At 34.8% G+C, this 25376-nt stretch overlaps 1 protein-coding gene across 12 annotated transcripts in view; it reads left to right on the top strand.

The window, feature by feature from the left end:
* Window positions 1-25142, top strand: part of TAFA2 (TAFA chemokine like family member 2) — a 179368-nt gene extending 154226 nt beyond the window's left edge. For 3 of the 12 annotated variants that reach the window (XR_014951817.1, XR_014951818.1, XR_014951816.1), the window contains exons 3-7: window positions 1838-1990; window positions 2969-3093; window positions 14294-14495; window positions 16250-16497; window positions 22974-25142. Coding sequence is in view for 3 of the 12 variants with exons in the window: in XM_085568422.1 (XP_085424548.1) it covers window positions 1838-1990; window positions 2969-3093; window positions 14294-14380 (365 nt within the window). In the remaining 9 variants the exon portion in view is untranslated. The other 9 variants (XR_014951824.1, XR_014951823.1, XR_014951819.1 and 6 more) reach the window with 8 other exon arrangements.
* The last annotated feature ends 234 nt before the right edge of the window (window positions 25143-25376 follow it).

Raw genomic sequence — 25376 nt, 5'->3', positions numbered from 1 at the left:
ATACATATCCAATATATCCTAGGATAATTTTTTGTCCTATTCACAAATAAAGAATTTTACAAGTGTTTTATTAAGAAAAAAAATGAATGTATTTATTTAAACTGCTTTTTTGGCATGTATACCAGAGGAATTGTTTGGAAAAGAATTAAAAGTAATTTTTGGGGCAGCCTGTGCTAGTAGCTGTAAAAATATTTGCTCAATGTCTTTAAAGGTATAAAATAGAGATTGCCAAGTTCAGGCAGATAATATAAATTACTTTCCTCATGCTCTATTGAATTAAAAATTACAGTTAGAAAGTGAAGAAAATCAGTGTTTGTGCAGTGTTTTTCCTCCTAGGTTTTTGATTTAAATGTAACATTTCAGCATATCAAAGTATGATGGATCATGGGTTAATTGCCTGCATTGTGTTCTATCATTTCAGCTGTAGCACAGCATGATGTGGTTGAGTATAATCAAACCTGACATGGTACAATGCATTGAGTGATGACAAAGACCACAGACTGTTCACCAGAATTTGTTATACTGGAGAATGCATGGTTCCCCAATGATATGTTGAGCAGTTTATGTTTTGTTGATGAAAACCCAGAGTCTAATTGCTATCTGTGGCTTTTACCTCTAGGAAATTCATGAGGTCTATAGCCTACATCAAGTTTTGTTCCTTACTAAGACCTTTTAGGAGCTGACACTGTGAAATAGCAATGGAGTGAATCCAAACATCAATGTTGGGCTCTTTTCCTTGTAGAAACTCTTTTTTATTATTTGACATTAGGGATATTAAAGGTAGCTGAAGAATTCAGTACACAGCCTTTGCATAGAGCACACAAAAAGTTCAATAGCAGCAGAACTAAGGGACACGTATTGCTTCACATAATTAGTATTCCTGCCCATACAAGATTGTAGGTCAATATCAGCTAAAGTTCAGATTTTTTTTCTCTCTCTCTTCCGATGGTAATGAACTACCCCCAGGAATATCTGGCCTTGTATAAGCAACTACTGAAAGTTCAGTTAAAACATTTTCCAAACTCCAGATCCTTTGGTAACTGTCTGCTGAACCAGAAAGGGTATTTTGGTAGCTCTCTTCGTACCAAATTGCTCCTCTTACTGGACTCTAGCATTATGGTTTTGATAATCAGTTAGAGCAACATGAATGGAAGTGACAGGTACAATTATGAGGATTGTCTTGTTGCCTCCTTTGTTTGAAAGATTTGGGTCCCCATGTTCCCAAGTTAACTTTGCAGTGCCAGGCAGAAAAATTTAAAGTGTGATTCCTTAATAGATTTTATTTCTGGATTTCATTTGATTGTTTTCCCTGTACCCTGCCAGTTGCTCTCTGTCTGCCTGTAGGAAGGTTTTGGAATACCATGCCAAATTCTCTTCTGGGCATAAAGTCTGGAGACATGGATTGTGAAAACATATGTATGTATGGGTATTTTAGCATTGATATACTTTCATTACAAAGTTTCTCCCATAGGGAAAAAGGAAAAAAATATTGGTAGAGGTACACAGCTGTTTATGGGAGTCCAGAAATTAATGTAGTTTCTAGGTTAGTTTTATGTTTCTGTTTCATGTTTGATTGGAACAGGCCCATATGCAGCCTTGCATATTCCTTCAACTGTTCTTCTTTCGCCAGGGCTTTCTGCCTGAGATAGTTATACTACATTTTGAAAATAGATCAACTCTCCATTCTAGTGTTAATACCATTGCAATTCTTATTTCATGTGTGCCAGATTGCCTTACAGAGCCAAGTTAATGCATTTATAATTAAAAAAAAATACAAATGAAACAATATGATGTTACTTCTCAAGATATCAAATTGTTCATCTTCTTGTTTTCACAGCTCACCATGTTAAAACTGGGACCTGTGAAGTGGTGGCACTTCACAGATGCTGCAATAAGAATAAGATAGAAGAAAGATCACAGACAGTGAAGTGTTCCTGCTTCCCTGGGCAGGTAGCAGGTACCACCCGGGCAGCTCCTTCTTGTGTTGATGGTGCGACTCCTTCTATTGCTTCCTTTCTTTGTGTTCCTGAGACTTTTTGCTGGCTTAAGGTCATTAATGACCTTAACTCCATTACAGTTAACTATTTAAAATAAGAGTAGGGAAGCTTCTGCATTTTGAAAGGGGTGTCCAAGGTGAATGGGAGAAAGATGGAAAAATTAATTATTTGCTATTGCTCTGTAGAAATGCTAAACAAAATTATTAGATGCCAGCAAAAGAGGCCTCTTGAGAGGCTAAATTTGATCTAACTAAATGAGGACTCTAGGAGTTGTATGAAATTCACTTAATTAAAAGTATTTATGCAAAACCTACATAAGCATATAATTTTCACGTGCTTCAGTTTTGCATCTTATTTATATATTTATCTAACTGGAAAGATACAAGCAAACAAACAAAACACAGTTCTGTCTGGTTTTTAATTCTTTTAGACCTACACTATTATTCCTATTCACAGTGATATGTTAGTGTCTTAGTTAGCAATTCTGGTATTGGCTCATATATTTTATTTGGGAAAATACTAGCTGATTTTTCACATCTCTTTCTCTGAAAGAGTGTCTGGATTCACCCTTTACATGATCTCTTTAATGTTGATATGTTGTTGGCTTTCGGAGAAGCTGTAAATATGTCATCATTGGGGAATAAATTTAATCAAACTATATGCTAGGCTATATTATAGACCAAGCAAAAGAAGAGACTCTACTTAAAACTTTAAAATCTGGCTGAGCAAGATAAAAATGAAGTTGGGAAGAAATGCTATGAAGAGATTGACTTTGAAGCACATAGCACCTTTTGCAAATTGGAAACCTAATTTCTTCTGAAGGTTCTGAGGTAGCTGAAAATCACAGACTAGCTGTCAGTCATCATGTTTCTCATCTTTACCTGGAAAATAAAATAAATGTTGCAGTGTAATGACATCTTAAAGTGTCAATTTCAACAAAATACAAATACATTTGTTTTCTTCTCTTGTAGCTTCAATAGTGGAGCAGAAATGGTGGTGCCACATGCAACCATGTCTTGAAGGGGAGGAATGTAAAGTTCTTCCAGATCGTAAGGGATGGAGCTGTTCCTCTGGGAATAAAGTGAAAACAACTAGGGTAGGTATGATACCAACCTGACATGTTACCAACAAGTAAAAAAAAGAAAGGTGCACAGGAAATTGGGTGCACAAAGAAGACCTAAGTTGAGAAGACTAAAGAAGCATGGGAAGAGAGTTGTACTGGGATTGGACTTCCTGGTCCCTCACACTTTTCTCAGCATACTTTTCAATTGTTTGAACATAGTAAGCTGTGTGCCAGACCTTCTCAGGTAAGTGCTGGGGATAGTAGAGTTGACCCCTTCAACAGTAATGATCAAATTCATTATAATCTAATATGTATTTCTCTCTGAAATCAGTTGCACTGTGTCTGTACACTTTGCTAAACTCTTCATTCAAAGGATAGCAAACCAGCATTTTTTGAAGTTACATGGAATTACCACGATTCTACATAGAAACTGATCATGGTAAGCATTTGATGTGTCATTACAGCATGATCTGGTTCTTTCCATCTTGTCTAACTGTAATTTACTAAAAAAATTTGACTGAGTTTCAGGGAGTTCCTTTCCTCCACTTTACAATTTTCACATTATTGGTTCAAATTTATATTAACAGAAATATATTTAAAGGTCATTATATAGACAACAAAGTAAATATGCTGTCAACTTTGCTTTTTAGTGGCTAACTAAAACAGAACAAAAAATATTATTCAGATAAGCATTAAACACACAAACTTCCTAAAATTTCAGCATTGTATCTTGTCAGGGTCAACACAATTCTTCATCAATATACAAAAGATGAAAATGTACTCTGAAGACACATATGCACGTGTTTAAATATAAACACCTTCCCCCCTGCACCCCAACACACCTACTCATGACTGATTTTTCTTTTATGCATTTAACAGTTTGTAGTGTCAGGCCATATTATGCTAGATTGGTATTTAAACAGGGTTTGAGTATCTATGTAATTTTATTGAAATATTCCTTACATAGGCACTACATTTCTGGTACACATTGGCTGTGGTGAAACACAGCATGCACTGACTGAATTATATTCCTTCTGTTCCACAGAGAGCTCTATGTCTCAGTGTCTGTATTTATAAGTCTCCAAAACATTTTGACATTCTTTGAAGGAAGGATGCTTCCTAAATGTTCGCTTTACAGTTCCTTCCTGAATCCATTTTAGATGTGTTTTTTTCTGAAGACAACCTTGCTGGAATGCTGCCCACACTTAACTTTGTACATGCCAATGCAAATCTGATTATATACATGTAAAAGTATGTGCATATAGAATGTAATCAAAAGGAACCAGATAGATGTTTAATAATAATATTAGAAATAGAAATAGGATTGTGTGTGTTTTGAAATTTTTCCTGGTTACTACTACATGACACTATTAGTGTTCCAGAATACTTGCCACTTTATATGTATTGAGAGGGTTTAACAAATGTTAAGTAAAAATGTGGACCTGGATTACATTTCTGTAGGAAAAAAAGATGTCACAAAAGGGAGAAATCAAGTATGATTGCTTTGATGAGATTTCTTCTTAAAAGCATGTCAGAATATAAGTTTCTCTGCATTGGTTGAGGTGATGAAGCTTTTTCTGCTGCTAGGGATCTAAAGAAGCCCAAGGCTCTTGTCCTCAAGAGCTTATGCCTTTGTTGTTGTTAGACTTTTAGGTATATCCCTTTGCAGCATCTGGAATTTTCTTGTTCTCCATGGTGGGGGCAATCCTCAGGACTCATTTCATACCTCTTCAATAATGCTGCTTTGGAAAAGCCAGTGCTTTTCTATATTTGCTGTCATAAACACTGATTCAGTACAACGGCTACCATAATCTGCTACAGACCTAGCGCCATTGAAAGAGAAATACTTGTCACCTTAAATCCCCACTATTTGTTCTGCCTTCCAGTTTGTCCAGATGCTGTATGTTTTCCTCCTTTTCCTTTCATTTCCCACAGAGCTGCAAGGCTATTCTGAGCAAGTAGCAAACTTCAATTCAAATTTCTGACTGTAAGTTGACCTGTCATTGAAACCAGGTCAGTGACAGGAAGATACAGTGACCTGTGATCTTAAGAGACATCATTCTGATGGCCAGTAAAATATATATTGCTATTGAAAATATGCGTGGTTCTTTGTGTTAACAGAGTAGCTCATTATCAAAGGGCAAGTACTTTCCCCTAATATGTAGTCACTACCGTATTTTTGTAGCTCCTCTTTCTGCTCCCCAAGGCCTATATAAATAAAAACAAAAAAATCTAAATTGCTCTTTTTTTTCCAAAATTCCCCTCCCCTTTTCTTTTGAGAAAAATAAAAAATTAAAAAATAGCTGTACAGAGAACCAGTATTAAGAAGTTAAGAATAATAAGTTTCTGACTGTCAAATTAAATAATCCATATGTGATTATAATGTATAATGTAAAAGTGTAAGACACAAAGGGAACAAAAAAACTTGGGTGATATAAGTAAGTTACAGAAAAACCTTCTCAAGGCTTTCCTGAAAGGCCAAAAAAAAGTATATCTTCACCTCCAAACATTTTCTGTAAGTTTGCCTTCTTCATGTGCCAAAATCCTCACCCAATTATCTGCTGAACTACTATTTTCTACAGGATACCAAACTGAAAAGTAGCACCTACATTTCCGCATCTTTAGCTGTTAATAGTTAACCTTTATGTTAGAAATAAAAACAGTGGAGGAAGGAGGTATTTTGCTTGTCCACCTCTGTTTGCATATTTATTCTCACATTGTAAAAAATTATGATGCTGACTCCCTAATAGTTATGGTATTAATCACTAAGCAAAAAAAGCCAGATAAAAAATGACAGAAAACTAATTGATTTTTAAAAATGTGGTCTACTTGAGGTTTTGCATTTTGTTAAGTTATATAGCTCTCATAAGGTCATACATAAATAATGAATTAGAAGTACTCAGAATTCAAATGTTAAGAAATCTAGTTTGGAAATTATTTACCTTTAGAATACAAAACCAGGTATTGTTTTTCTAATTTGTTTGCATATTAGTGGAAAAGGCTGATATTAAGAATTAACTATAGAAAAGTACTGAATATAGGGAAAAAATGTTTATGAAAAAGATGAGTGCTGACTGTGCTGATTTAGAATTGGCTATTTTGGGTCTATGTAGCCTGCAGGAGAGGAAGGGAGGAAACAATGATAACTTAGGTAATTCAGTAAATTTTTTTACTTAATATAAAGAAATATGTGGGCATATGTTCCCAGTCATAATACCACAACAAAAGAGGATGCCCATGAATACATTAAGAGAATTATGAGAGGATTATGAGGATAACAGCAATTTTACCAGGCACACTTGAGCATTCTTCTCCAGGCTGAGAAACTGTTGTGAAAGAAAACAATTGCATTTTTCCATTTTTCCCCCACATGGGTAGTCTCAATTTTTGATACATAAACACAAAAATTTTGTCACATTGTCCTCTTTCAATGATGAGAAAAGAGTTTCAAAACAGTGAAAAATCCTCTTTCTTCTAGTCTCTTTCTGATATAATTATTCTAGTTCCAGAAGTTCTACTTGTTTTCTTTCTTTTTTTTTTTTGGGGGGGGGTTTCCTTTCTCTTCTTGCAATACATGAAAGGCTCTGTATTAAAAAATAGTAATTTTCCCACCAGTTGAAAAATATGTTGTTATTATGTATAAAACTGAGAATGACATTTTAAAAATTGTCTGAGTTTATATCAAACAGACAAGCCCTTTAAAATGACTGAAAACTAATATTTTGCAGTCAGATAAGAGCTGAAGAGAAAGAATTAAGTATTTCTCTTAGTTATGGGGTATAGTCCACATCTCTCTCTGGATAGGCCTTTTCCCTGGGCAGATCTAGATGCCAGGCTTTATTTGTATTTTTAAGAAGACTACATTGCCTGATATTTTTATGATACAGGCAGGCTTTACATAAAGTGCCCCAGTGTCTCCTGGGATCCCAGTTTTCCAGTCATCCACCCTGGAACTAGCTTGGAACATGTCATGGCTCCTGAGCAGCTCATAAACCTGTGTGTCTTTCCTGCAGAATTTAGAGAAAAAGAACAAAGTAAAGTGGTGTATCCTGGGTCTCATCTTGAGATTCTGGAAGTGGAACATGACTGAAGAAGTGTGTACTTGCTCCAGGCAGTGGGAGAGTGTTCCTGGGCTGATATTTTATGAACATGTAGAGAAATATGCATTGGTATTTTTCATGAGAAAAAGTATAGAAAAACATAAGCTATTTCAGTTGAAAGGGACCTACAATAATCATCACATCAGGCGACCTGACCAATTCCAGCCTGATCAAATTAAAACATGTGAATGACAACATTCTCAAAAAGTTTCTTAAACACTGATAGGTTTGGACACCTCTCTAGGAAGCCTTTTCCAATGTTTCACCATCATCTTGGTAAAGAAAAGCTTTCTAATATTTAGTCTAAACCCTCACTGGTGCAGCACTGAACCATTGCACAGTAATTAAATGGTACTTTGTCCTCAGGCTTTTAGCTTGATTTGGTAGAACTGCCTGTGGAATGAGGCATAGTTTAACACTAAATTGTGGTTAAATTATGTGGGGTAGAATTTACTGGACTTTACTTGGGTTATCTCTAGACTGAGATAACTAGCCCAAGACCTAGACAGTCTTTTTACTTTTAGATGGAGTTGTTCAGTTCCAGAGGACAATTGATTTTGTTTTCAGTCTGATTAATTGTCTTCTGGAGGTGCTTATGTTTCTCAAATAATCTGGAGGAAAACTACCTAATATAGTAATGTAGTTTACTAACTTAGCCCCTAATGATAAATATTCAATGCTGAATAGGAAGCAGCTGGCTTAGATAATTTAGTAACTTTGATGTGGTCTATCAGCAGGAATATGACCATAAAGATCTATCTATTCTTTGTAAGTTTGGGAAGCTTTAGATTTTGACTAATATGAAATGCAATATAATATATTAAGAGTTTAAAAAAATATTCATATTCTGAAGATACACAGCTATGAGCTAAATGAGTGACTCATACTATGATGAGCAGCATGTCCAGTGTTAAAATTAGCAACAGTGCATGTTTTAGAATTATTGGTGTAATACTGATACTAATAATATAAATTAACAACAGAAGAAATCAGATACACAGTAGATATTGATTATTAACTCCTGAAAATATCTAGAAAATAAAAGTGACTAATGTTTTCCTATAAACAAGGGAAAGAAGTATTTTCAGCCAGGTTATAAAGGGCTATCATTTGGAAATGAGCATTCAGCTTCTGGAATAGCTGAGCACCTACACTTTTAAGACGGGCTGAAGGAACTGCAAAGTGGAGGAAAGCAAACTGCAGAACAGAAAGAAATCGATACCTAGTATATTACTATGTAACTATATGCCAAACCAATATCAGAAATAGAGTACTGCAGTAAAATAAAATAAATATTACAAGGGTAGAGAGAAATAAAAAAGAAATATTACAGAGCCAAAAATAAATCCATAGTGAGTATATTTATGTACATTTCAAATCCAAATCTGCATTTCAAATCAATACCAGAGACAGATGATTAGTGTGGAAAGAACCGAAATATTGCCAGGATGGTGAGAAATCCATACTCATACTGAGTGTCTATACCTTACAAAACAATATAGGAGAGAGCCTGAACTCAATTGTTTGAAATATTCCAATTTATCTAATTTTGCATTATGGCTTCCAGAATTTAAAAGAAACTCAAAATTGAATAAGATCCTTGGAAAAGAAAATGTACTGTCTGAACACACCAACTGGCTTCATTTGAAGCCAAACTGTGTTCATGTGCATCCTACTGCTCTCAATCAATGCAGTTTTGTTGCTATCTATAAATACTGCTTACATTTTTACCCTATCTCCTCTTTCTCACTTGCAGATGCTGGGTTATTTCTATATTAATTACAGCTAGTGAAAGGAGAGACAGTAATTTTATTTATGTTTCAATTTATAAAATATGCTGCTCATAAGCCTTTAAGCATAAGGAGTGGAAGGATCCCTGTTTGGTGCATTTACATTTTGGTGAGCTATTGATTCCCAGTATCAAGAGGCAGCATAAAGTGGTGGCTCAACTGCTACCAGTGCTGTCATAACCACTGCTTGAGTAAGACAACATAACACAAGAGAGCTAAAAGGTGTCCCTGGTTATGAAAGGAGAATGGCATTTTTCTTGTAACTTACATAGTGTTAGCAATGCAGCAAGGTTAGTTGTTGGTCTGGACTTCTCCACACAAGCAACGTATCCATAGGTTCTTTAAATGTTACTGTTTTTTCTGCCAAAGTTAAATATGTGGTAGATTCTTCCTTCATGTTTTTGTTCTTCTTCCTCATCCAGGCTTTTCAGAAACAGCAGTAGCAATGATATGGAATTAGGAAAAGCAGAAATTCATCATCTAAATACAATGTATAGGATATTCAAGGATGTTTCTGACAGGCAGAATGTATAGTAATTGTGGTCAGTGAGTGCTAAGAAAGCAGTGTATTTCTCACATGACATGTTTTACAGTATAAAACTGCTACTAACTTACATGACATTAAAAAAATTTGCCTTTTGACCACTGAGAAATGTGAATAATTGTAGGATGGATCAATGATCTGCCATGTGTCAGGTACAGGAAGTGCTATTCCTACTATTATGTAAGGGTTTTATAATTGAAGAAACCACCTCACTGTAAAACTACTTTGTTCCTCTGCCTCATTTCAGAGCCTCTGTATAGACTCCTCAGCTCCTACTTTAATTTCAAACAAAGATTTATTGGAATAATGTACATATATACAGTGACCAGCAATACCTGGAGGTTCATAAAAATGATGTGATTACAATATAAGTGAGTGCACAAACTGTAGCAAAATATTGCCTGTGGAAAAGAGTGATTGCACTTGCGACAGCCTCTTTGTTGCTATGGTATCTCTTTCCATGCCTTTGGCTAATCTGTCACTAGGAGAAATTTGCAGCTGTCTCAGCATGTTTCTCATTGTTAACTCAGAGACTGCTGTATCTAATCTGTCATTGAAATAGCAGTAAGTGGTATGCACATATTTTCTAAGAATAAATACAAGTTTAAGGGGACATATAAGCTGGTAATGGAAATACAATGACATTTTCCAGGGTCAAGCTGGACTTTTGTATTAATCAGTAATTATTGTTTTGATCTAGCACCACAGTTCTTTCATTTTGAAGCTTTGTAATTTTTGTAGGGCACATAAACACTAGTCTTTTGGGACACGGGCATTTTGATGGAAACAGTTAGTATGCTAGCCAACACATGTTAAAAGTCATTAGTATTGAGAGCTGTGTAAATTATTGATTTCTCTAAAAATAGCTTTCATATACCAAATTTGCTTTAATGTGAAGTCAGTGTGCCTAGCTCTACCCTGTGTAAAGCTGTGAGTCTCCACTTGGCAGGAGTCTAGGCCTACAGCTTGCTGATGTTCCTTTGTGGTCACAGAAATCTAGACATGGCATGGTCCTTTCCCCAAAAGCAAATGTACTCCAAAATATCTGAAAAAGAGCAATTATGGAATAAAGAACTAAAGGAAGAAGTGTTCTGTTGTGAATTTCTGTAAACAAAGTCATAGGCTTTGTCAATAAAACTTGGGCACGTGAGGCTAATCCAAGCATTCGAATCACATGATATTTTGAGTTTCAAATTTTGTTTCGTTCTGCTCTGACTTTGAGTCCAATGGATACTGAAATGAAGAATGAAAGTGAGTAACATCAAAAGAGAGAATGGATTAAAAGCAATATTCACAGGTACAGATTTTTTGAAAAGAGGGAGGCTGATTATACACTACCTTGCTATATCTTCCTGTGAATATGCTGAGTACAGTTTCAAGCTATTCAGAAAGGGAAATATAATTTTCTTTTTTTTTTTTTTGTCAGTAGACACACTGTAGAAATAATGAGAAATGAAAAATTTTGCAATCCCTTCATCACACTCACTGCATTGTAGTATATGCTGTAGTTTGTGCAGTTTTGTCAGGGAAGAGTTTTTCCAAAGGTAAGACTGCAACTAGGATGCATTGAAAAGTACCATTTTAGCTTCTTCAGAACCTGAATATTGACAGAATTACACTGCAATCAAAGGAAACTATTCAATATTTAAAGAAAAATGCAAATAGATTTCAACTGCATGTCATTAAGTACTAATCAGTGGTTTTTGCAATCATTACTTTCTTCCATGTGCAAATCCTCCAATTCATTTTTCCAGCCAAGATGTTTTCTGCCTTTGTCCCAAAAGATTCAACTTGTGATTTACTTTTTTTATTCTTCTGCCGTGTCCTTTGTTGGCATATTTGAGATATTGACCTCATGTCTGAAAAATAATTTTCTGCGTTTGTGATGGAAAATAAGAACTAGTCCTTAAACTGTTTGTTAATGATTAGTTTTCTTCAATTCATTCACCCCATGAATTTCCACTTTTACAATGTCCAGACAACAAAATCAAAGGTGTTTCCACTTCCATTTGCAGCTTCATTCTGCCAGTCACTTTGCCATTCACAGCTGTGCAAGAAGGACTTTTTGAATATCTAGTAGTCCTTGTAAATTTTCTTGGAAATTTTTTGTCAGCTTCTAATATCTCAGAAATTTCTGTACAAGATGATATTCAAATGCCAGTATCATGTGAGTCATGCTAGCATGCTCTAAAACTAGTGCTTGTCTCATCCTCCTTTTTAGTCTGTAGGGGCTTCTTTGGATCATTTCTGCAAGTCAGAAATGATATATTTCTGGTCAGAGAGACCAGGGTATTCTGAAACCTCACATGAGCTGCTGCTTAAATAGCTGCAGGCAGAATTTTTTCTTCTTTCCCTGGGTATTTGGCACAGGCTTCAAAAACTCTGCATCACTGCTTAGTTGCAGAAATGTATGAGGGAGTGGAAAACTGGGCCTCAATTGTTCAAAAGGTAATGCTTTAATTTCTTCAAAATAACATGGTTTTCTTGGGGCCTAGTTATAGAAAACATCAGAAACATCCCTTGGTGCAGCTCTACTTTTCTACCTTATAGGGAGGAAATGAATAATAATTGCTGTGAATCGCTAGAAGACATACAGAGCATTCTGAGCCTACAGAATTACTGTTGGAGGAGTGAACAACTCAAACCAGTTGAAATCAGATTACTGAGACATTATTCCATTGCGTAGCAAAGTGAGCATGGTTGTAAATCTTAACTATTTCTCCCTAAGAATAATGAAGATAGTCCTATCCCTTGTGAAAACTCTTCTAAACAAAGAAAAATTTCAAGCAAGAATAAACAGAAGATTGCTGACTATGACTAAATTAACAAAGAAGACGAGCAACATAGAGTTAATTTCAATGACAATTTAAAAAACTGCTCATTTTTTTCATGTCTTGTAGTTTACTCTTTCTACCACCCTGGTGAGCACCAAGTCAATTTCAGGAAAGACACTACTGCTATGTATAGAGAAAAGACTCCAAATGACTTTCCATGTTCTATAAAATGGACGCTGAGCTTTCTTCTACTGCGTTATTAGAATACACAGATGATCCCTTCTTATATCTTACAGTCCTGATTATCATCCATCACCTTCCATGTCTGCAGTGTTAAATGCCATAGAACTCTGAAGTCCAGATTCTGGGTGAAGCTACAAAATATCCAGTCCACCAGGGCTTATTTGTATGATGAAACCTGTAAAATTATGTTGGCAAGACCAATCAAAAATTTGTCTCCAGTTTATGAAGATCAGTGGGTTCTCAAGGAAACAATGGATTGTGTCTAATCAACATGTATCTACAAACTCAGCAGTAATAGATCTGAGAATTTTAATAGAGCTGTAGTTTTGTCTCTTCAGATTGAAGAATGTCAGAAGATAAATTACTGATTCCAGCCAGAAGAACTTGTTTCTTCATCCTGAATTCAAACTTCATGCCTTAGGAACTTGTTCCTACCAAAGGAGGACCAAAGGGCTGTATGTCTGCTCATGCTGTTTCTAATTCAGGCAAATGCGTCCCAAAATCAGATTAGAGTTCTAGAAATTGGAGATTTTTCTATCCTGATTCCTTGTGAGAGTGATCTTGGAAAGTGTAATTTTCTCATCTTCAAAGCATCATTCCAATTCCACTTGCTAATAATTCTTGTTCCTCATCCACAAAGAACAAAAAAGGAGCAGGAGACTTTCTTCTAGAATGCAACTTGACAAATTTGAAGCCTATTTCTTGGAAAGCCAATTACTATTTCGAAGGTCAATCAGGAAATTGCATGAATCCTTTTTCTTTCTCACAACCTTAAATCACATAATTGGTACTTACATTCCTGAAACTTGAAGTCAACGACCTCTTCTGAGTCTTTGGTCTTTCCTTCACTACCTGAGATTTTAGAATTCCAGTGTCTAATTGCAATTAGCTACTTTGATTCATTCATACTTTGTCTTAGGTCATATTTTATTTAGATAAGATAATGAGAAAATGCATATATGAAGACAACTAGGCAGGTTCTATAAGAAAGACAAGTTGAATACCACAGTAGGTTCTTAGTTGAAACTCCTAGCATCCATTTTTAGCTTTGACAGAATACTTCTTTTCTGTGTGCTGCAAAGTTCAAAAATAGTATCCAGGTGATCCTAAGTACAGAGATGTTACAAGGTATTGTAATTTTCACCTGGATGTCTCCATAATGCTCAAGCAAGAAAACATTTACTTATTAAACTGGCAGTACTTGCTCTTTTCATCTTTGCCCAAGATGACTACAACTATTGGGAATCAGAAACCATAATCTTGACTATGTCTTAGTGAAAGAGAATTTATATGTTGGTTTGCTGGACAATGAGAAATACTTCATATTGTTCAATAATGACAGCCTCTGGGTGAAAAGCTCAGTCTTCCTTTTCCACATTTCTATTAGGACTTGAGAAAAAATATCAGAGATTTTTCTGAAATCCTCCAAATCTGCCACCTTTCTTATCCTTATCTTTCTTCTCTTTTTTTCTATTTCTTCTCTTTTTTCTCTGTATTGGAGTGATGGCATGATGGGTACTCATACAGGAGAAGGTTAAAATTACATTTCCTGAAATTAATTTTATATTCTCTGAAAGGGTACCCACTACTCTGTCAGTACCCATTTTTTAAGCCAAAATTTCTCCAAGCACAGAAAAGTCTTTTCTTCACGTGGAAATTCTAAATGGATGAAAAGAAAAAAGAAAATGATTGAAGGAATTCAAGTTGATGACTGATTCATTGTTTTAAAATATTTTTTCCTTCCTGGATATTAGTTCTGCTGTTTTCTAACTTGTTTTTTAGTTGTCTTATATTCCCTCAGCTATGGCAGTATTCCTGGAGCCAAATGTGAGTGCACTTCCTCAAAATGCCAGTAGTGGAAGCTGGTAAGCAAGTGGGGAAAAATCACCAGAGGAATCTCTGAAGCTTGGGACAAAGGCAGAAAACACATCAGTACTGCACTAACAGAACAGCAGGTATTCTTATAGAGAAGATAAAATTACAGGTAAGGAAATAATTTACATTTCTATTTTGAACTTGTCCAAATGGCTTGTTACTCTCCATTCAAAATACCAGGAAAAATGCTACAACATAAATTTTGAAGAAGAAAAAGATCTCAAATTTGGTTAAATTAGACTACATGATTTTTTTAGTAGGGATAATTGGAAGTTCAGTCTGACCCCATTTCTAGAAAAAGATATTAAAATATGAAAATCCTTTGTGCCTATTAGATAGTTTAGAACCTCAGACTAGTTTTAAAACAAGGCTGAGTTTGAATTTTTTAAATTTGCTTTGCACTTTCATATTTAGAATGTAAACACAGAAAACTGCTTGTTATAGGTTTTCCTTTCCAATAAAAAACAAGTGCAACCTTTTCTATAGGTAAGTGATGTCAGATAAAGCCAAAGACAGAAGGACTCTGTTCCCATCTCTCCATTTCCACTTACTTCCTGACAGCTGGAAGGGTATCATGACTCTTTATTATGCTTCAGTTTCTGTATATGTTGAAAGGAAAGAGGTTGTTTTTATCTCCCAGTTGGCATGATTAGGTAGGATAAGTGGTATAGATGATAACAAAATTGCATTTATGTAATTAATTGTCTTGCAGTCTTTTATGCCGCCATGCTGCAGTCCCAATTTGGAGTTGTGAGCACCATAAAAACCTCAAGAGGATATATCCTTGTCTGAATTGTTGCAGTTATTATCTGTTACAGAAAGTAAAATAAGGTTTTTGTTTAAGTCTTCTTTTAGCATAAAACTTTTGTTTGTAAATGAAATATTGTACTACATTAAAATAATTCTACAATGAACTCTGTTCTCTACTGAGTTACAGAAACATTGAGAAAATTAGGGTACGTTCAATACAGTGACATAACCTTTTGGAAGACAGTAATAATGAGTACATAGGAAGGACTAACAAATTGAATTTAGCCTTAATGTAATTCATATATCTTCATCAACTATTCACTATCATAATTGTCCCAGTTGTAAACTATCCAGTTCAAGGAAATATGAACACAGGACCATATTAATTGGTTTCATAGTATTCAAATATGTAGATATTTTATTTAAGCAAGAAACTTTTGAAGTTTTGAGTTTAATCTTGCTTATTTTCAATGATCTTAAGCATGATATTTAAGTTAAAAGAGAAGAAAATAAAAGAAGAAAACAAAGAAATTTTCGTGATCTTTTGAGATGCTGCGTATCACTTTAGAAGGAGTCATTATTGACAGGTTCAAAATCTATCTGAAATATCTAGATAAACAGCTATCTATCTGAATTGAATATTGACTTTTGAAATGTGTAATGTGTCTTCTGTTATTTTATAGTGTTTTTTGTAACCTTCTATTTTTTTTTTTTTACTTTAAACATATATGAGGAGAACACACTAAAAGCTTTCATTTTGAAGGAATTGTCTTCTGACTTCATGACTCCTTTCTGTACCACAGGTCTATGTAGGAACTTATTCTCAAAGAACTTCTCAATTACTGTTTTGTCATACTTAAATTTTGCTGATATACTTTCAGAAATGAGTGTAATCTATCAGTTTCTATTGCTTTTTGGTTTGAATTTGAGTATGTTTAGGTATTTTTAAGACCATGCACTTTTCCTAAGAAAATTTTCTCTGATTCTGAAATGTTTTAACCTGTCATTTTGTATTTTTCCTTGTAAGTTGAAAAAATATTCCAACTATCCCAGTTTTGTTTTCTGTAACTAATTACATAACAGTGTAGTACTTGACATGTGTTTGTTTCTTAGGCAAACGTGTAAAACTCCTCAAGTCCGAATGGAGAAGTAGAGAAAGGAGGTTTCTGCTGTGCCTGATGACAATTTTTATTTTTTCCACACACAAAAAATATTCTGGCTCCGCGTTGGAGCACTAGTTGTGATGAATCCTAGTCTTGGTCGGATTCTAAGGAGGGGCCAGAACGTTCGGTGAGGAATAAAGAGTCAAACCACTCCAGAAAATGTGTTCCAGCCCCGGTTTATTACTCACAGAGCAGCAGGTGTGTACAAATACAGGTTTACATAGTATTTACAGGAATTGTTGTACCTTACTCCTCATTGCAGTTGCTTAGTTTACTGCGGACATTAAAGACTTGTGGCTCATTTTGGCAGAGTTTTTGGAGGGTGGTTGGAGAGATTCTGACTGTGCTACTAAGCAGCCTCAGAGTGCTACTTAGATGTTTCTGGGAGCCCTAAAATATCTTCACACTCTTGACTTTCAAAGATAGACCCAGTTGGTAAGCTTAAGTTACTTACTCTCATGGAAAAACAGCAGATGCTCTTGGAAGAGAAGTCCACTTAATACATCCAGTCTGGTGTGGCATCTGTAGTTGAAAGCTCAGTATCACATACTGAATTACTTAAATTTCATAAAAAACTAAGAATTGGGGATTTCCATTATATTCCTAAGATGGGCTAGAAGTTGTTTAGCTTAAAATTGTGTTAAAGATGAAGATCTCTATCATTTACAGACACATATGCCATGCTCTGAGGTATTTTTCCATTACTACTTTACTAGTCCTACTTTTCAAACTATTTGAAGTAAGTGCAAAGATCGCTTTACATGGTAAAGATTTCCAAAGACCTTTAGTTTCAATCAAAATTTTTAACACTGATTGTCTAGATCTTCACTTTACCAGCAAAAATTTCCTGTTGAAATCCTTAAGAGCAGTGGAAAATAAAGGGCTGCAGTTATATTTCAAACGGCAGTGCATGAAATGAGTTTTCAGAATGTTGTCTCTCTATAATGGAAGTCCTAAGCACAGGAGGTATCACAAGTGCAGTTCTAAGTAGTCACTATGCAATAAAAATATGAAAGAATGATAAGGTTTCAGAATCTCATGGCTATCAAAGACCAAAGAAACTTTTGAGTCGTGTCCTGGGAAATACTCTTTTTAATTAATAAAATGAGCTAGTCATAGCTCCTGAAGGACAAGCATGAGGATCTAGAATTCTAATCACTTAACAGGCTTGGGAACATGTTTAGATTAATACTTTTCATAATGCAGTGCCTAAAATAAAACTAAGGGAACGATTTGAAGCTCTTGAGTTCTTAAATAAAAAGTTAGGTAGGGTCAGAATTTTATAAACAGGAATGAAACATTTGATGACTTGAAAAATTTTCTTCCAATACATAACCTTCTCTGAAGGTAATTGAATCCATGTAGTTATCATTAAATACCTGTTTTCCAGACTGCTCACAAGTGACTCAAATTTTGCCTCTTGTCATTAGCCTAATCAAAGAGCTGTCTGAAATACTAAAATAAGAGCCTGTGTCCTCATTGTTCTTTCTTGAAGTTCCCTTGAAATGCACTTGAGCCACCTTTATTCCTCATGCTTTTGAAATGGTTCCTCCTGCCTCCAGAAACCCAGTTATCTAGCAATAAAGACCTAAATCCACATATACCTACTGTAAAGGGTCTATACATATACAAGCCCTATTCCAGAAAGGTCCTTCACATCTTTTTGTCCACTTTTCCCAATTCATTGGAACATAAATTACATGATTATCCATCTGTGAGGAAATTGTGAATCTGTCTTTTGTTAACATTTGCAAAGTACTTTGGATTATCACTGGTACTAAAACAGAAGCATTTTCCAAGCTTACAAGTTGAACTGTTTCAGTGAATGAACATGCACAAGTGGCAGTGCAAGCTGTCATTTGCTTTCACAAGCCGTGTATGAATGATAGTGCATGGCAAACACATTGTATGGATTTTAAAGTTCCAGGAAATAGTGTGCTTCCATCTGTTCAAAAGATCCATTTCCAACCTCAGCCTCATTCTCAGAGGGCATGAGTAGAAAAAATGCACTGGCAGCTATTTGTTTCTGGTTATATGTGCCCTTCTGTTTCTACACTGTAGTATTTATATTAAGTTCTTCCTACCACAACAAAATTATTTATGTTAGAGAAAAAAAAAGAGTGATATAGCCCTCCTGAGTTCATTCCTTCTGAGGAAAGGTTTCCTAAAGAGTCACTTTGTTAATAATTTTATTAATTTTTTGTGGTGTTTTGCATACAGTATAAGAAAGGATACCACAATAATGACAAAAAATGGACAGAAATATACTGCATACAAACAAGGGCTGTTTTGGTATGGGATCTCTCTCTTTTCTCTAGGACTTAGAGGACAATCCATTGTAGGCAATTCTTCAACAAATTCCTTATGGCGTTTGTAATTTCCTGCATTTAGCATATCTCACGTTGGTTATTAAATAAATTTATGAGACCCCTTTTATTTTTGCTTGAACTCCCCATTCCATTTTTGTTTCCCACAGGCTTTTAATATTTTAGAGAAAAATGGAAGGGGTGCCAAGTCAATTTTGTCTTATGAAATTATGCTTAGCTCAGGGTGAAATATTAATTGCTTTCACAAAAAATAATTTCCTTTCTGTGTCTTACGTATCTCAAGAAAAAAAGAAAGAAAAAAAAAAAGACAGACTGAGTATGCTTAGATGACATGACCTGTGATCACACACAATCCTATATGGTCAATGGAACAGTTCTAATTAAAAAGAAAAAATCCTCTATTAAGTACTTCCTGTTTCTCTGGAGAAAACCCAGAACAGAGGGTGCATCCATTCCTTGTGGAATCATCTGTCAAGGCAAGAAACATTGGCTTAAAAATTTTACCTTTTCTGCATTTGCATTGATATATAGTTCTGTTTTTTCTCCAACTCTCCCCAAGCACTAAAGTCTCTTCTTTACTGTGTATGATAGAAAAGAGAGAGAATTAAATTGCAAGGGGACATATAAAAAGGCAAGGTGCTATCTTTCAAGTGCTTCACTTTGAAAACTTTAGAGTCAGTTTTCAATATAGATTTTGTGCATGGCTTATGATAAACACAGAAAAAAATTCAAAAAGCTGCCAGTCAAAAAATAGTAATGTACAAGTTGTTTTATGAAACCTTCCAGCACACATTTAATTTCAATACACCATATATTGTTATCTATTTTATTCTAAATTTATTATATAACAATTGGTTATGTGCCTACTTTTGGATGTAGAAGCTATTCTGTAGATAGCTAATGATTTGTGATATATTTGTTTCTCTGAAGAAACAGAAGACTTTTACTATATCTAATTGGGGTTTTGTAACTTTGATCCTGAGGTGCTTGAATTTAGGGAGAAGTGCTTTAGTATTCAGTGAATATTGTCTCAGCCATTCTTTACATCCTATAGTCTTGATTTTTCTTCCTTCCTTTTCTAAGGCAGAAGAAAGTCCTGAGTAAAAGTATCAGACTTAGTTTTTATTGAAAATCTATTCCAATGAAATAAACAATATTATCTGCTCTATTCATCCACTGTGTGGATTTCACAAATGAGGATATTTTTCACCCATTGTGGTTGTCCAGAAAAATCTCTTGAGGCTGGTAGCTTTTCTCATGTGGTGTCATGAGATATTTTAATCTCTGATCCATTCTTTATTATCCTGGCAAAAACATTTTACCTAAAGACTGAGTTTGTTCTGAACATTTAGTGAGCAGAATGAAGTGGAAATCTTCAGGTGCATTTAATTATATATATTGTTGTGTTAAAATAAAACAAGTGAGTCCACATACAATTACAGCCAATTTACAGCAGCCACTCACTAATTTAAATTAAAAAGTCTGCAACTGCAGAGTAATTATGCTTTAATTGCATATTTAGGATAGGAAAATGAAGATCATCTAATGTGGTGTATCTATGATATAACAACTACGTGAGAAATTTTATTAGTATAAAGAGAGTAATTGCATTCCAAGAATGAACAAGTTAATTCAAATCAACACCTAGGATGCTAAAGTACTTTTAAAATTTGTGTTGTTAATTTTCCATACATATTAATTATTAACTGAAAACTTGATGTGCATGCTTCAGGGTGTTACTCTTCTCTAAGGATTTTAAAGATCAGACACATATTGTTACTGGTCCCTCTTTTCCTATAAAGGCCTTTGTCACAATACCTTAATACCTTACTTCCCAGACACTTAAATCAAATAGCATTTACTATACCCAAAATTAAGCATTTCTGGGATTACCATCATTAGTTATTAGCTAAAATCTCATTGCTTCTGTATGAAACTGCCTTTAAAAAACCAAGAAGTTTATCCACTCCCTGACATGTATGGTATATGGATATATAACTTTCATTAATGTTGATGTGCAATCTATGCTTGAAAATAAGAAGTATTAACATCATACACAGAGGCAAATGTGGACCTATGTATATGTATATGTATATGTATATGTATATGTATATGTATATGTATATGTATGTGAGTGACCTGATATAGAGCAGAAATCTGAATGGCTATCTGCTCTTTTTTCTTCTTATTTTTATCACCTATCCAATTTATGTGACAGTGTATGTTGCTTTCATGGAGATATTTTCACCACAGTGTTGTAGTGCTAGGTGAGGGGAGCAGATAGCCCTGCAGATTGTTACTTTACTGAATTTTCTTATGACTGAAAATACATTTGCACTTCAAAACAGCCATGTAATTGAGCAGTCATGTATGTGCAAAAATGCCATTTTTGTTATCTGAAGTTTATCACCTTAGTCCATGTGTAGAACTGGGCGTAACATAAATCTTACATCACAGGATAGTTGAGATTGGAAGGCAATTCTGGAAGTGCCATCCCCTGGCTTAAGCAGAGACATCTAAAGCCAGTAAGAACAAGACAGCTTTTAAATATCTTCAAGAATGGAGCCCTCAATCTCACTGGGCAATATGTGCTAGTGCTCAGTAAAAAACTTTTTCCTGAGAGGGAACTGCCTGTGTTTGCTTGTTCTCAGTTTCTTGTCCTGCTGTTGGGCACCACTTGCAAGGTGTCTGCCTGCATTTTCTTGCAACCCTTTCTTCACATATTTGTACAAATTGATGTCTTTCCCCCTGAGCTTTCTCTTTTTCAGGCTGAACAGTTCCAATGCTCTCAGCCTTTCTTCATATGAGATGCTCCTGTGTCTTATTTGCCTTAGTGGCTCTTTATTCGATAGACAGATAGGTAGACATAGATATAGCTATAGAGACATGTATCACAAATGAAGCCAATAAAATTCCACCTGCAGATAGTATCAGATGATGTGTATTTTACATTGTGTAGCTCGGTGGCACCTGGGTCCATGAGTAGAATTCCAGCTTGCTACAGTAAATTAAAAAAAAAAAAATAAGATGGTGCATCAGCCTTTTGAGCTTTGGTGCAGGGCACAGAAATATATTGCCTGACTGTTAAATTAATTCTTTATTATTTTCTCAGGCAATCTTCCACTTTAGAAGGGACCACATGAGGCTGTTTCCAACAGCAAGACCAAAGCAAAATAAAAGCAATGTAATAAATAAACCCATGTATCATAAAAATCACAAAGCACAATTTTATTATTGCCTCAAGTGCAGTTCCTAGAAACAACTCTGTGGAGAAGGCAGGCCGAAGTAATGAACTCCTTGAACAGTCTGTTTAATATTCTGTTTGTTCTACGTTTATGCTCTGCAGAGCTGACAAGAGCTGTATGCAAACAGTTTTGCTGAGGGCAAAAGAATGTTTCATCATTAAGGAGCATAACCCTTGTCTCTGTAATCCAAATGAAAAGCATATGTCCCTTGATGTCATAAACTGTTGTGACCATTCCAATGAGTTTTCCCTCGAACCTTGGGACATTCCCCCTGACACAATTTGATATTAAAATACTACGTGATGATTAATTGTATCCACTGACACAGCAGAAATAATCCTCAAAGTTATGTTTCTTTGATATAACAATTTTTTTCTTTTAAAGTTTAAAATCCAGATTAGTTAGAGGGATTATTGTAAAATTATTGTGAAATGCTTTGTCCCCCACTCTTTTTCTGAGGTCCTTCTGTTTCCCTCTTGTTTCATGTTAGACTGGGTGAAACCACTTTAAATTAAATCCTTGGTAATTTTTTACTTTGTGAATAACAGGATCTCTATCTCTTGTTAACTTGCGCATGAGTTTTGTCCTATTTCTCCACTAAGTGATTATTGCTTGCTAAGATACATTAAGCCTTTAAAAGAACATTGCTTTTTCCAACCTAAATTATTCTATGGTGTTATGATTTTTTTGTAAAGATGCATGCAAAGGATGGAAGAATACAGCTCCAGTATCAGTCACTGTATACCCAATAGCTAACATATAAAAAGCATAGTCGTTACCATACAGACTTTTTAACAACAACCAAAAAAGAGTAACAGAAAACATAAATTTGTGGGTTGACAATTAATGATTTTATTATAGTTTTAAGCATGTTCATATTTCAATTTCTCCTTGTCAAATCCTATTCTCATAAAGCACTTAATAACACAATTTAAGTTGAGGAGCAATACCCTCTAATACCATTGGGGTTTATTCTCTTATTTAAAAACAATCAAAAGAAGTTTGCTGGACAGAGATCTTACACTTCAGTCTGCTTCCAGCACTTCGGAAGCAGATTCACTATGTCCAATTTTTGATTTTCTCATTTTCTTTTTCTTTACAGGTAACCCGATAACTAAAGAGAAATCAAGCCAGTCTTAAGGCTGATAACATTAAATACAACACATAGGAATTTCATTCCTCCAGGCAGTCCTTGAAGTGAAATTTTATACTGCTGGGGTGTATCCTTCAGAATCAATTGTTTCAATGAGAACCTGACTTGCAATCAGCAACAGCCTTGAGATCAAAACTACTGGAAAGTTATTTTGAACTTCTATGTCACAAATATTTCAACTGATTGAACTGTGTACACTTGTAAAATTGCACTTGCTGAGGAATTTGCAGCTGTAATCATGAGCTAATATTCTAAAGGTGCAGAAAAGCAGCAAACTTTTGGGTTCTCCATTGCAGATCACTGGCTTTTCATCTTGAAGAAGTCAAACTCTGAAATGTATTGGATCCTTCACTCTAAAATGACCCTTGGTCCACTGTTCAGATTGCTGGTGGGACTGCACACTACTTTAATTAAATTTCTTTTGCAGAAATTGTCCTCAAGCATGGCACAGTTTTAGGTATTTTTATTTGTGTTCTAATCTTGCAGCTCTCAAAGGTACATATTTCAACATCTTGAAGTTGCTTTCTTATAGGAATGGAATTATATATCCATTGTTAATAATTATTGTTGACAAGTAATAGTTATCTGAATACATCAGTTATATTAGAATGTATAGTCAGGTTGACATGTTTCCCCAAGGCTAGCCAACTACTGCAGCTTAACAGTTAAAGGAAGTAGTGGTCAAAATTCAATTACTACTTCCATTATAAGGCATTTTATATCTTTAATATATACATTTCCATTTAGTTTGAAGGAAATGGGTGTACCCAGTATGTACTTTACTTTCCTAACCTTTAATTCATTTAAATTGATGGTAAGCAGTCAATTACACTATTTCATCCCTTTTTTACAAAGGTAGGCAGGGATGTAAATGAGATTTGCAATTATGATATTGGATGGTAATCATTCAGATTTTTTGTCTTTTTATTAAAAAATAAAATCTCTTGCTTGAACCTAAATACTGATGGATGCTTATGTAGATGTCTGCTCAGTCTGTTTGCCATAAAGGAAAAAAGTCCTAGTGCTCTCCCAGTTTTACACTTTATGGGTATTTTGCTTGTGTACAGTCATCCAATTCAGATCTGTTTGGTTTTGTTAGAAATTCTTGAACTTTGCGATGTGTTGTTACATGAAAAAATCCTCAATATTTGAAGGCCTTAAGCATCTTTGAGCTTTTTACTAAGTTATTACAGAATGTATAATTTTATACTCCATTTAATGTATATTGTACCATCTGTAATGTTGATACAAAAGAAATTGGGCAATTCCTTTTAGTGACACTGCATAAACACACTGACTAGAGGGAGTTCTGACTGGATGCTTTGGTGAGTTGAATTGAAAGCCACATGCACTTAATGGTAGTCAAAAATACATAGTGGTAAGCTTAAGTCCTGTGTGGTTAGCAAACACAGCAAAAACCCCTCAAAAATAGAAAAAAGAAAGGGAAAAAAAGGGAATAGAAATAAATGGTTTAATCATTAAAGCCATTGACATGGCTAGTTTAGTTATATATTAAGTTCTGTGATGGATGAACACCCTGGCAAGCTCTGCCTGTCACTGTAGCCCCTGCTGTTCCAAAAGCATTTCATTACCTCTGCTGTATTATTGCACAGGAGAGCTTAAGTAAAATAAATGACTGTTGGGAATAAAACTGAGAAGTATATTCTATCATTTTGCTGGGAAATAATAAGAAATATGTTGACAGAAAAAGATCTTATTTTCTGATTAAAATTTATTTGGAATAAACCATTTGTAGCAGAAACTAACTCTCTTGGTATTTTGGGATTAATTAGTATTATATGGCTTTGTGCTGAGGTTCAGGATGGAAGGTAGCATCTTAAAGAGGTTGGGACAGTGCAAACTGTAAATGTGCTGTTTTGTAAAATCTAAATATTACCTCTATTTGGTTGAAAATCTACATCATGTTTCTCAATACATGTTTTCTTTGTTTCCTTCTTCTTAACCAGCGCTGAAAATACTGTATTATATACAAGTGTAACACATGCATACCAATAAATGAAAATAAATGGATTTTCAAATATACTGAATAGATTCTCTGCAGTAGAATAATGTTGTGACTATTCATAGCAAGTGAATAAAATTGTAATATAAAATAGAGTTCCCTGTATAAATGTGTGCATTGGAGATCTGTTTACTCATGGAACAAAATATTTTTTTGACGAGTAAGAATCTCAAAGGTTTTATTAACTTCATATTTCCTACCACTTTGAAATGTCCTTTTTGAAAGGAACTGATACCTATGGGAAATTCTGGTGGGTGTACTGTTGTTTTCAGGTCAGACTGAATATTTTTCTTTCTTCCAAAATGTGAATCCTGAAGAATTATCATTTA

This window comes from Lonchura striata, chromosome 1A, assembly GCF_050655825.1.
Source record: "Lonchura striata isolate lonStrDom1 chromosome 1A, ASM5065582v1, whole genome shotgun sequence".
Taxonomy (NCBI): domain Eukaryota; kingdom Metazoa; phylum Chordata; class Aves; order Passeriformes; family Estrildidae; genus Lonchura; species Lonchura striata.
The sequence above is the reverse complement of the archived record's forward strand: the minus strand, read 5'-3'. Positions and strand labels throughout refer to the sequence as shown.